Raw genomic sequence first — 12,748 nt, 5'->3', positions numbered from 1 at the left:
ACAGTCCAGTCTGTTTCAAGCCACTTGGTTAGCATGTAGGGTATTACAAGGATATGGTTTCTGATCCCAGCTCTGCATTAACTCAGGCAGAACAAATACTAGTGGAGAAGTAAGAGGAAAACATTCTAATTTCGAGATTTAAGAGTTTAGTGGTTGAGAATATTGATACTGGGGCTGGGCTGTGCCTGGTTGAACTCAGCTCTGTCACCTTGACCTTGAACAAGTTATTTAACATCTCTGTGCCTTAGTTATCTCATCTATAAACTGGCACTAGTGAATATACTCATTGAGTAGTTATGAAAATTAGATTAATTAATAAATTTTAAATGCTTAAAAACACCTACTATATCATATACTAAGCACCATGTAAGTGTTTACTATTATTATTATTATTGCAAAAAACACTGACCAAAGCTAGACAACAATGGAGCAGGCTGTTCTGAAGTAGAGTGTTCCCTGTCACCACAGGTATATAAGCAGAGCTGAGGTGGTTGTCAGGTTCAGCTTTGGACACTGAGTTTTCGGTGCTGGTGAGACATCCGACTAGGTTTATTCAGTATTATTCATTCTGTTTATTTAATTTCACAAACATTTAATGAGCAGCTACTCTGTGCCAGACATTGTGCTGGTGATACTGGGATGAACCAGACGGTCCCAGCTCTCGAGGACCTGATAATCTAGTTAAGGACGGCAGGTACGTATCACCTCTGGTGTGGAAGAGCCACAACACCAGCACACACGAGGTTCATAGGAGCCTGAGGAAGGAGACAGGCAAGTTTCCCGGAAGAAGTAGTAAGAAGCAAGGTCCCTTGGGCCACATTCAGGACCTGGGGAATGCAGAGTTGGGAAGATCTGCCCTTGCTGGTCAGTGGGTGACTGGATTTTGGCTTCCAGTGCTGATAATCATTTTTCCTAGGTCCTGTCCTTAGTTGAATGTTTGGACCCTCCTACTTCTTATTGCTTCTGGAAAGAAAATTTTTGTGAGTCTTTAAGATGTTTTCTAAATCCCTTTGCACACACATTTTATTGATCAAGGTTCCAATATGATGTTTTTGCCTCAATCCCTTTATCTTTTAGTTCAGGGAGGTTGAAATCTAAGTTTTTCCAGAAGGAGCGTCAATCACAGCCAAAAGAGACTGCATTTCCTGGTTACTAAATCAATACAGCTTAGGTCTATAGGATCGGGCTAATTTCTGTGTTGCTGTATCCTCGTCCCAGACAGTTTCCCCCCTTGGCATGCTCCTTACCACAGATGTTCTCCTATTGTGAATTTATGCCAACGATGTTCAAAGTAACCACATTAAGGGGGTAAAGCCCCAGGAATCAGGGGAAAAATGAAAGTAAAAAAGAAAGACACACACATGTACTATTTACTAGATAATAAAGACAAATATGTTCACATCCTGTCATCTCAGGCATGAATAACCCCAGAAATGCTCTCAGAGGGGAGGCCCTGTCAGGAAACACTGCCAAGTTTCTCATTCCCCTTCCTGGCTTCCATTCTTACCTGCCTGCTCTTTTTCAGCCTCCATTAAGGGCTTTCAGTTCTTCCTGTGCTTTGTTAATTACCCCTCTTTCAGCCAGGATCACAGTTGGTCTGGGAGGTGAGAGGTACAAAGCAGGAAGATAGATGTAGTTGCAGGTTTTTCCCATTGTGAATGGGAAGAAGCAAGAACACATCCACTGGTCTATTCTCCTTGCCTGTTTTCCTTTTGTGCCCCCACCAAGATGACTCATGCCCCTGTGCTCCAGGCAAGCCCTGCAGCCTCTGTCACTGTGTGGGACGCACAGATCAGGGCATGTACTCTTCTTTTCTCTAAAGGAGGAGTCTTGGTTTACCTTGGTTGAGGCCTCAGCTAACAATTCAGACCCAATTACATGAAACTTGCTAACAAAGGTCAGGAAGCCCAAGGAGAGGGAGTTACCGGTAAAAGGAAATCCAACAGTTTGTCAAGAGTTAACAAAATACCAGGGCTGGTGCAGCATCTGAGCTATGGTCCATGTCCTGCAATGTTCAAGCTTGGAATGCTTTTCTGGGGAGGAGTTTCTAGTGGCTAATTGTCAAATTTTACGTTGGGGGAGAACTGTTACCTTGTCCTATGGGAATATTGCACAGCCTTAGATGCTCCTAGAGCTGTGTAGCGTCTAGAGGGGTCATTTAAGGGTGCTGCCTCTCAAAGTTTGCTGCCCATTAGAATCATGGGGGTGGGGGAGAGGTTGCTTTATAAAATCCTAATGCCCAGATCCCACCTCTGACCAATGATAATGATATCAAACTCTGTTTGTGGTTTTTAAGCTCCCCAGGTGCTTCCAACATGCAGCCAAGTTTGAGAACCTGTAGGCCGGACCCTTACTGTTGGGTCTGTGGTTTGTGGAGCTGCAGCCCCATCAGGGAGCTCATTAGAGATGCGTATTCTCGAGTCCCACCAGGGACCTACTGAATGAGAATGCTCATTTTAACAAGATCACCATGTGACTTGTATTTGCAATTTGAGAAGTAGTAACTTTTCTTCAAACATTGGGCAGTTGGCAACAATGGGCCCAAATTCTGTCTACCCACTGGAGCTGTGCAGTAGCTTTTCCTTTAGCGGGGCCCTCACACTCCAATTTGCCAGAGCCCCACACCTGGATGGATTCATTAACTTCCATTACCTGCCTGGGCCCAGTTAGAATTGGAATTTTTAAAAACCTTATTATAAAATAAAATTGACCATTAGTAACACATAGTACATTCACAGTGTTGTGAAGCCGTTACAACAGAACATTTTTATTACCCCAAAAGGAAGTCCCATACTTATTAAGCAGTCGCTTCTCATTTCCCTCTCCCCTCAGTCCCATCTCCCCTCAGTCCCTGGCAACCACTAATTTGCTTTTTTGTTCCTATGGGTTTGCTTATTTCAAATGTTTCATTTCAAAGAAATGTATAATGTTATCTTTTCTTTTTTAAAAAACAAATTTTTTAATTTATTTATTTTGGGCTGTGTTGGGTCTTTGTTGCTGTGTGCGGGCTTTCCCTAATTGTGGCGAGCAGGGGCTACTCTTCGTTGCGGTGCGCGGGCTTCTCATTGCGGTGGCTTCTCTTGTTGAGGAGCACAGGCTGTAGGTGCGGCGGCTTCAGTAGTTGTGACACGTGGGCTCTAATGCGCAGGCTCAATAGTTGTGGTGCACGGGCTTAGTTGCTCTGCGGCATGTGGGATCTTCCAGGACTAGGGATCAAACCCGTGTCCCCTGCATTTGCAGGCGGATTCTTAAGCACTGTGCCACCAGGGAAGTCCCTGTAATGTTTTCAAGGTTCATCCATGTTGGAGCATGTGTCAGTACTTCCCTTTTATGGCTGAATTATATTCCTTGTTTGGATACGCCACATTTTGTTTATCCATTCATCATTTGATGGACATTTGGGTAGTTCCAGTCTTTTGGTTATTGTGAATAGTGCTGCTATGAACATTTGTATGCAAGTTTTTGTTTGAACACCTGTTTTCAACCTTTCAGGACTTGAATTCTACCTGGGAGTGAGACTGCTGACTTATATGGTAATTCTATATGTTTAACTTTTTGGAGAATAGCCAAACTGTTTGCCATGGGCAGCATTGTTTTACATTCCCACTAGCAATGTATGAGGATTCCAATTTCTCCACATCCTTGCCAACACTTGTTATTTTCTGGGTTTTTTTTCCTTTTAATTCTAGTCATAGTAATGGGTGTGAAATGGTATCGCACTTCACTTTTGATCTGATGCTTTTCATTTGCATTTCACTAATGATGAATTCTTTTCATGTGCTTGTTTGGCCACTTGTATATCTTCTTTAGAAAAATATCTATTTAAGTCTTTAGCTCATTTAAAAACTGTTATTTGCCTTTTTGTTATTTAGTTGTAAGAGTTCCCTTTTCAGATACAGGTATCCCTCGCTTTTCAAGTTTGCTTTATCTCAATTTGCTTTTACAAAAGACCTTCATTAGTACCTGTTTTCGCTAACAGAAAGAAATGTGAAGAGGATTTCCGCTTTCAGGAGAAAAGGGGAAAAGCAAAAATAGTGTTCGAGTTTGTTTTGCATGAGGCAGTATAGAGGCAGCTTGCTTTGAGAGAATGACACCACCAAGCTCCTTCCCGGGGAACTACCCTCAGCATCTTAGCATCCAGCTGCCATAGCTTTGAACTGTGTCTGTGAGCATCTGTGCTTTATCTCGATTTATTTTGTGCGTGTGCATTCGTTAGCAAGATGTGTCCTAAGGTAATTGCTTCTTTGCTTTATGCCATTTTGGCTTAGAAAAGGTTTCTTAGGAATGCTCTACCTTTGGATAGGGAACATGGAAACCTGTTTATGATTTCCAAATATTTTCTCCCATTCTGTGAGCTGTCTTTTCATTTTCTTGATAGTGTCCTTTGATGAACAAAAGTTTTCCATTTTGATGAAGTTAAATTTCTCTAATTTTTTCTTTTCTTGCTTGTGCTTTAGGTGTCATATAGAATTTGAGATTTTATCACCTGGACAAGATCAAAGGATGGGGAGCAAGAAGAATCTGAGGAGAAAGGGAGTAGGGATGGCTTGAGGTCTCTGTCTCCAGTTCAACCAGAAGAGCTCAGCATTTCTCTGCTTTATATAAGGTCCTCCAGTTTAAATATACATATATTTGATAGATTAGAGCCACTAGTTTGTGCTTCTCAAACTTTTATCATTGAATGTTAGTGGGAAACCTCAGTGTGGCAGCTTGCTCTAAAAACTAATCCCAAATGGTATGTGTAGTAATTAGAACTTAATGTTTTCTGGCTTCAGTTAGGTTTTATTTGTAATAAAGAAAAAGCATATATTTTTAGAAAATCATGCAGTGTTTCTTTTGCTTCATTTGCCACACGTTTGGGAAGTCAGGATTTGGCCCAAATGCAAACCCACTGTCTACCTGGTGGCAGCTCATCCACACTGAAGAAATATTCCAAGGAAAAGAAGAGAGCCGAGCTCAAGCATACCAGCCTTGGGAACCTGGTGCTGCATTTGCCTGATGTCACAGCAAGTGAGAGTTTAAACCCAGGCGCTCTCATTTCGAATCTAGGCCAGGTGTTGTAAGTAGTCAGACCAATCATCTATTGATCACTCTTGATTGGCACTACTATTACTACTAGCTGCCATTTTATTTTATTATTTCATTTTACATTTTTTGTCTGTGCTGCTGGCATGCGGGATCTTAGTTCCCCAACCAGGTTTGGAACTCGCGCCCCCTGCATTGGAAGCACCGAGTCTTAACCTCTGGACTGCAAGGGAAGTCCTGCCATCATTTTTGAAAGCTTTTTATGTGCCAGGCATTGTGCTGAAAGGCTACATCCAATCTTCCCAACAACCATGGAAGTGGTTCCGTAATTATCCTCATTTTACTACTGAAGAAACTGGACTCAGGTTAAATAACTTGCTGAAGTCACGCAGATGGCAAGTGTCAGAGATAGGATTTAACCCAAGTCTGACTCCAAAGTCCATATTCTGAACCACCAAGCGAAACTATTATTTTAAAGATGACTATCACCGATCTCCGCCACGGCCCTCCCCCTGGGTTACAAGCCGGCCAATATTCCCCGCGCCGACGCGTGCGCAGACTCCGCCCGCCGCCCCTCCCTTTCCCACGTGCTTCTCAAATTGCGCAGGCTCTCTTCTTGTCGGAGGCTGAGCCGTGGAGCAGGCGCGGAGGTGGTGTCGGCGCTGGCGGGGCCTTGGGCACGCTTCGGGTAGCCAATGCGCGTGCGCGGGGCTAGAGCCACAGACCTTGGGGGAGCACAGAGATGGCGGCCGCCGGGGGAGCTTCGTCTGAGCCGGCGGTTTCAGAACAGCCGGCGGAGCTATCTGCCGCGGTGCGGGCGAGCATCGAGCGGAAGCGGCAGCGGGCGCTGATGCTGCGCCAGGCCCGGCTGGCGGCCCGGCCTTACCCGGCGACGGCGGCTGCGGCTACCGGAGGTTTGGGCCCGGGCGGCGTCTGCCCCTTCTCTTTCCTTGCGGACCCGGGGCAGCGTCTTGGGTGTGGCGTGCACTCCCTTCGCGTTTCCGCCCAGACCCTCCCGCAGTCCCAGGTGCGGGGGGTGGGGGTGGGATCCGCTCAGCGGGCCTTGTCACAGCGGGCTGTCCGAGGCCACAGGGCGACTCCTGACTCCCAGCCCTGGCCTTTCCTCCCTGCTCCTGGGCGGTCCTTAGCTTGGGAATGCAGCCGCCCTCGCCGTCGGGAAATGCCAGCCAGTGCCTCAGTTCTCCCTTTCTGCTCTCTTCCTGCAGCTTCCACCGGTCCCAGGGGTGGTTTTTGTGTAAAGCTTTTAGACCTTGTAACTTATTTAACTAGTGGTCCTGCACCAGCTTCCCTCAGTCATCCATTTAACACAGGGTGATTGAGTGCATATTCCGTAACCGGCGCAGTGCTTGCTCCGTGCTGGGAGCAAACAGACGTTAGCTGCTGCCTTCGTGGGGCTAACAGAGTGGCACCTGTTGTGCTTCACGTTTTTCAAATTGGCTGATTTGATTCTTCACGTTTTTCAAATTGGCTGATATGTGAGAAAATAATTAGGACAGGGTTTGGTATCCGTGTTTTACTGAGGTGGTAACTGAGGATCAGAAAAGGAAAGGGGGTTTGCTCAGGTGCATCCCAGTAAGTGCAAAGGTTAATCAGGACTAGAACTCGGGTCATCTGACCCTGGATTCGGGGCCTTTCCTTGTTCTCCAGCTGCCTCTGCTATACTAGGCATCTCTCTCACCCATAGGAAGAAAGGCTGTTATTCTTGTTTGGATTTCATCTTTCCCTTTTCTTAGGGCAGCCCTTGGCGGCTTATATTTCTCTCTTTGCCTATCATGTATGTGTCTATCATGTAATTCTCCAGTGGGGTCAACTAATAATTTTCCTCAGGGAAATACAGTTTGGTTGACATGTGGTTCTTCAGGACCACCTCTATAATGTGAAGCACAGGTGTTCCTAAATCTATATCCATACTGCGTGAGCAGTTGAGCACGGTCAGAGCTGTGTCATCCACTACCCTTTTTCATCAGCCAGAAGTAAGGAAGAGTGAAAAGAGCGAGCTGCGTGTCTTGATATTCATACTGACAGTGAACCTGCAAATTGCAACCAGTTTTAATGGTTCTGGTCTCATCCTTTCTGCTTTATAGTGGTTTTCTTTTATTCCTTTCCCAAGTTGAATCATTCTAGGGTCAGGACAAAAAGTTGTCCATCTGCATTGATTAATTCATATTCATTATTCCATAAAGGTTTCTAGATCTGTACTAAAAGACCGTGGAACACGGGTGCAAAATAGAGCATAAAGTGGTATTAAACTAAATGTCTGATAACGGAAAGCAAGGTAGCATGAATATTTTGTTAGAATTCTTAGTATTTGCCAAAGAACTGAACTGTGTTACAGCATTGTATACAACCTGCTGTGCTTCAAGAGTTGGGTAGGTGCTGAGATTTTTAATCTTTGTAGTACTTTTATTTCAGCGTACTGTACAGTTTTCATTTTCTGTGTGTGCTATGACATGCCATGAAAAAACTGAGAAGAACTTGAGTAGAATGTGTTGCTAAGAGTAGTGCTAAGGGCCTGGGGAAAAAGCAAGGCATAGCAGTAGAAAGAAATTGGGCTTTGTTTTTGGCATGATTTACCATTGTTCAGTATCCTGCTCAGATTATGGTCTTGATGACTCCAGCTTCCCTTCTTAATTCTTACTGCACTCATGAATGATCATTCTAATCATTTGCTACACTATTCATGAAATCAGAATCATATTCTGATACATTCATTGATTTCTATCCAGTCAGTAAATGTTCGTGGAATGCTTAACTATTTTTCAGAATTACGGAGATGAAAGCACTCAGTCTAATGAAGGGATGTAGAGATGGACAGACAATGCAGTAGAATATGAGAATTGCTGTTAACTGTAGAAACAGGCTTATACTCTAATTCCTTTATTTAATAAATTGAGGCCAGAGAAGGGGAGTTTAGACTTAAGCAAGATAATACCTACTAAATTTATCTTAAAAAATTAGTTATAACATTCATACATTACTGTAAAATGCACTCATCTGAATTTTACCTATGTGAATACTCATGTCAATACCACAGCAATCAATATACTGTACAGACACTTCCAGAACCTTAGAAGTTTCCCTAATGGCAGTTCTTAGTCAACCATTCACCCTCAGAAGTAACTATCGTTCCGACCATTTGATTAGTACTGTCTGTTTTTGAACATCATATAAATGGAATCATACAGTAACTGGCTTCTTTTGCTTAACATAATACCTGAGAGATTCATCCGTGTTGTTGCATGTGTTGGTAGTTGGTTCATTTATATGTTCTGTAGTACTCTTTTAGGTTGTTAATACCATAGTTTTTCCATTTTCCTTTCGATGGAAATTTGGGTTGTTTCCAGTTTGGGGCTGTTATGAGGAAAACATTTGTGAGCATTTTTGATATGGTAGACATATGCACTCATTTCTATTGTGTACATGCCTAGAGATGGAATTCTGGGTTATAGGGGAGATGTATATTTTAACTTTAGCAGGCATTGCCGAACAATGATTATATGAATTTAAAATCTTACTAGCCGTGTGTGATAGTCCCAGGTGCTCCACACCCTCATCACCTGGTATTGTCAGTCTTCTTCATTTTGAGTATTCTGGTGGGAATGGTGATATTTCAATATGGTTTTAATTTGTATTTTCCTAATTACTTATGATGATGAGACCTTTTTCATGTGGTTACTAGCTGTTTGCATATCTTCACTTGTGAAGTTTCTCTTCAGGTCTTTTCCCTTTTTTTAAGTTAGGCTATTTGTCTTTCACTGGTTTATAGGATTTCATTATGTATTCTGGATGAGTCTTTTGTCAGATATACATATTGCAAATAGCTTCTCCCGATTTGTATCTTGTCTTTTTACTCTCATAATAGTGTCTTTTGATGAATAGAGGTTCTTAGTTTTTTTTTTTTTTTTTGCTGTACGCGGGCCTCTCACTGTTGTGGCCTCTCCCGTTGTGGAGGACAGGCTCCGGACAGGCAGGCTCAGCAGCCATGGCTCACGGGCCCAGCCGCTGCTCGGCATGTGGGATGTTCCCGGACCGGGGGCACGAACCCTTGTCCCCTGCATCGGCAGGCGGACTCTCAACCACTGCGCCACCAGGGAAGCCCAGGTTCTTAGTTTTAATCAAGTTCAATTTGCAGTTTTTCTCTTACGGTTAATACGTTTGTGTCATGTTGAAGAAGTTTTTGGATACCTCAAGTTCATTGAGTTATTCTCCAATATTCTCTTCTAGAAGCTTTATTGTTTTACCTTTTACCCTTTACATTCAAGACTATGATCCATTTAAAAATTGTTTTGTGTATATTGTATGAGGTAGAGTCAAAGTTCATTTATTGAAATAACCATCTTTTCCTCACTGTTTTGTAGTACCTTTGTCATAAATCCTAGCATCATTTATTGCAAATATTATCTTTTTCTCACTGAATTGTCTTGGAGCCTTTGCTGTAAGTTAAGTGACCAGATATGTGTAGGTCTATTTCAGGACTCTCTCTTCTACTATCAATACATTGGCCCCTTTGTTTTAGTACTATACTGTCATAATTACTGAAGCTTTGTAGTAAATCTTCAAATCTGGTAGTGTAAATCCTCCAGTTTTGTTCAGGATTATCTTGGCTATTGTGTATTCTTTGTATTTACATACAAATGTTAGATCAGCTTGTCAGCTCCCATTACTCCTCCCGCACACACACGTGCGTTCCCACCCCCCCCCACCCCCCCCCCCCCACCCCCCGCCACTGCTGGGGTTTTGAATGGAATCACATTGAATCTTTAGGTAAATCTGGGGAGAATTGACTTAGATTTCTCTTAGTGGTGTTTTCAGTATAGAGGTTTTACACACCTGTTCCTAGGTATTATTTCTTGATTCTTTTGGATATTCTGTATACATAATCACATCATCTGTGAATACTGTTTTAATTCTTTCCAGCCTTTTTGCTCGTCTTGTTTTCTTGCCGTAGTACAGTGGTTGGGACCTTCATTATAATGTTGAATAGAAGTGATAATAGTGGACATCCTTGTCTTGTTTGATATATATTAAATTTTTAAAAGTTCCTGTTTATGCACAAGGGAACATAAGGGCTTACCTAGTTCATTTGTTGACCACTCTTACTTTTTGTAGGCGTGGCTAATGTAAAAGCAGCCCCGAAGATAATTGACACAGGAGGAGGCTTCATTCTGGAAGAGGAGGAGGAAGAAGAACATACAACTGGAAAGGTTGTTCATCAACCAGGTAAAGTGTGTTTTCAGAAAATAGAAAATAGATACCTAGGTTGGTCATTTTGAGTAACATGCATAATTCTTTGCAAAGTGATGCTAGAAAATGGCTTTATAAGAGTGATAAAATATGGCAGTTTTGCTAGTAGATTAAAAATGAAACAAATTTGGCAATGATTCATTTAACATGTGGTTTGTGTACTTAGACTTGATGCTCCCTGTTTTATAATAGGTAGGCTGATAGAATAAATACTTAAAAGTATCTTGAAAGGCTGAAATGAGGGACTTGAATGCAAGACATAAAATTTAGGTCTTTTCTTTATGTTTAGAGGAAAAAAAGTGGTCTGTAAAGTACAAGATAGGTCTGGCATAAAAAAAATAATAAAATAACTATTATCTAAGGTTAAAGTTCTGGTAAATCACATATATCTATATCCATGCATCCTCTGGATGAGGGTACTTTCACACTCTTTGAAAAAGATAGTTTTACTTGATCATAAGTTTGAAGCCAGTAGTGGAATATAACAGCTTAAAAAAGCTATTCCAGTTTTGGTTGTAGCATTAGAAGTGTTGTGTATTCATCAAGGTAGGTAATAATCCTGTTCTCTTCTGTGTGTGTCTAAACTATTGTTTTCAGAAGCTGACACCTGAAGGATTAAAATACTTATTTTCAGTTTGGGTGCCTTATTTTTTTTTTACCATCTTTATTGGAGTATAATTGTTTTACAATGGTGTGTTAGTTTCTGCTTTATAACAAAGTGAATCAGCTATATATATGCATATATCCCCATATCTCCTCCCTCTTGCATCTCCCTCCCACCCTCCCTATCCCACCCCTCTAGGTGGTCACAAAGCACCGAGCTGATCTCCCTGTGCTATGTGGCTGCTTCCCACTAGCTATCTATTTTACATTTCGTAGTGTATATATGTCCATGCCACTCTCTCACTTCGTCCCAGCTTACCCATCTCCCTCCCCGTGTCCTCAAGTCCATTCTCTATGTCTGCGTCTCTATTCTTGTCCTGTCCCTAGGTTCTTCAGAACCTTTTTTTTTTTTTTTTTAGATTCCATATATATGTGTTAGCATATGGTATTTGTTTTTCTCCTTCTGACTTACTTCACTCTGTATCACAGACTCTAGGTCCATATACCTCACTACAAATAACTCAGTTTCGTTTCTTTTATGACTGAGTAATATTCCACTGTATATATTGGGTGCCATATTTTATGAGGGCTACTGACAAGTGTATATGTCCAAAACAGGGTGGTCAAAATGGAAATATTGAAATTGGCATGTGAGGAACAGTTGTCAAAACTGGATACGTTTAACTTAGAAACACTTCAGCTGCCTGCAAATGCAAGAAGTATTCCTCTGTGGAAGACAGATTATACTTACTGTGATTTGCTCTGGAGGGGAGAATTGGAACAGTGGATAGCAGTTACAGTGCGGGAGATTCCAACCCAGTATAATGAACTTGTACTTTGCACTAAATAGGGTGTTGGCACATACATCATGTGAGCCAAACCATGTGGAGTGCTGCCTCTAAATAGCAAAGCATTGGAGGGGTTCAGAGATTGAGAGACCACTTGAGCAGGATATTGTAGAAAAACCCTGTATCAGGAGGGAATGCCTTGAATTCAGTGACCTGTAAAGTCCTTATGATTCTATGGATATGAAGATTCACTGTAACTTTTTCTGTAGATTCCTGAATCCACCACGGGCTTATAAAGCCCTGTTCATTTAACAGGTCATGCAACAAACATTAATTGAGAACCTACTATAGTGCCTTTCTGCTTGACTGAGGTACGTATGTGGCATGTGTCATATACTGTTATGGACGGTAGGGCTGCTGCTTGCAGTTAGCACTCTGGTAACGAATTTGTGCAGGTTAGAAAAGGTGTCTCTTATTCACAAGCTGGCCCCATACAGGGAAAGCAGGGAGAGGCTAAAGAAAGAGTCAGAGCACTCCAGATTGGTAGGTGGCAGTTTTAATAAGCAAGGGAACTTTCTTACGAGGCTTGTCTTGGGTGGCTGTGAATTGAGTAGATCTCCGCACCCGCTCGCCAAATCTTAAAGTATATGTAGAAGCTTTCACTGGGTTCAGTTGCATATTCAGTCCACATGGTCTCAACAACACCGTACGCTCTCAAGGCTGTGTCCTTGAAACAGCTCCCACTGTGGGAACATGGGGCAGAATGTACATCCCAAGGAGAGAAGAAGAGAGAGTGAGGAGCCTCTGATTGCCCAGGTCCAGCTCACAGTTTAACCGGTGGTCACATCCTTGATTACCTCTTCCGCAGTGTCATCTTTGGGAGAGAAATTAGAAAAAGACCCTCTTTCTCTGGGCTGACTTAGCCTGGGCCAGGGCTCATGGCTTAAAAAGTGATCATGGGCTGCATTTTGACACCTGTTTGCCCCCTTGGGCAGGTGCCTTTGCACAAGGAGCCTACTTTTATGACTTTATGTGGTTGACCTCTATGGGTAGAAGAAAACAGGGAG

The 12,748-nt window shown here is 42.5% G+C and overlaps 1 protein-coding gene across 1 annotated transcript in view; it reads left to right on the top strand.

The window, feature by feature from the left end:
- The first annotated feature begins 5,747 nt into the window (after nt 1-5,747).
- XPA (XPA, DNA damage recognition and repair factor) overlaps nt 5,748-12,748 on the top strand; it is a 34,461-nt gene continuing 27,460 nt past the window's right edge. The window contains exons 1-2 of the mRNA XM_065879539.1: nt 5,748-5,939; nt 10,156-10,266. Coding sequence (XP_065735611.1) covers nt 5,768-5,939; nt 10,156-10,266 — 283 coding nt within the window. The 5' untranslated portion in view covers nt 5,748-5,767. The remainder of the gene's footprint in view (nt 5,940-10,155; nt 10,267-12,748) is intronic.

This window comes from Phocoena phocoena, chromosome 6, assembly GCF_963924675.1.
Source record: "Phocoena phocoena chromosome 6, mPhoPho1.1, whole genome shotgun sequence".
NCBI lineage: Eukaryota > Metazoa > Chordata > Mammalia > Artiodactyla > Phocoenidae > Phocoena > Phocoena phocoena.
The sequence above is the reverse complement of the archived record's forward strand: the minus strand, read 5'-3'. Positions and strand labels throughout refer to the sequence as shown.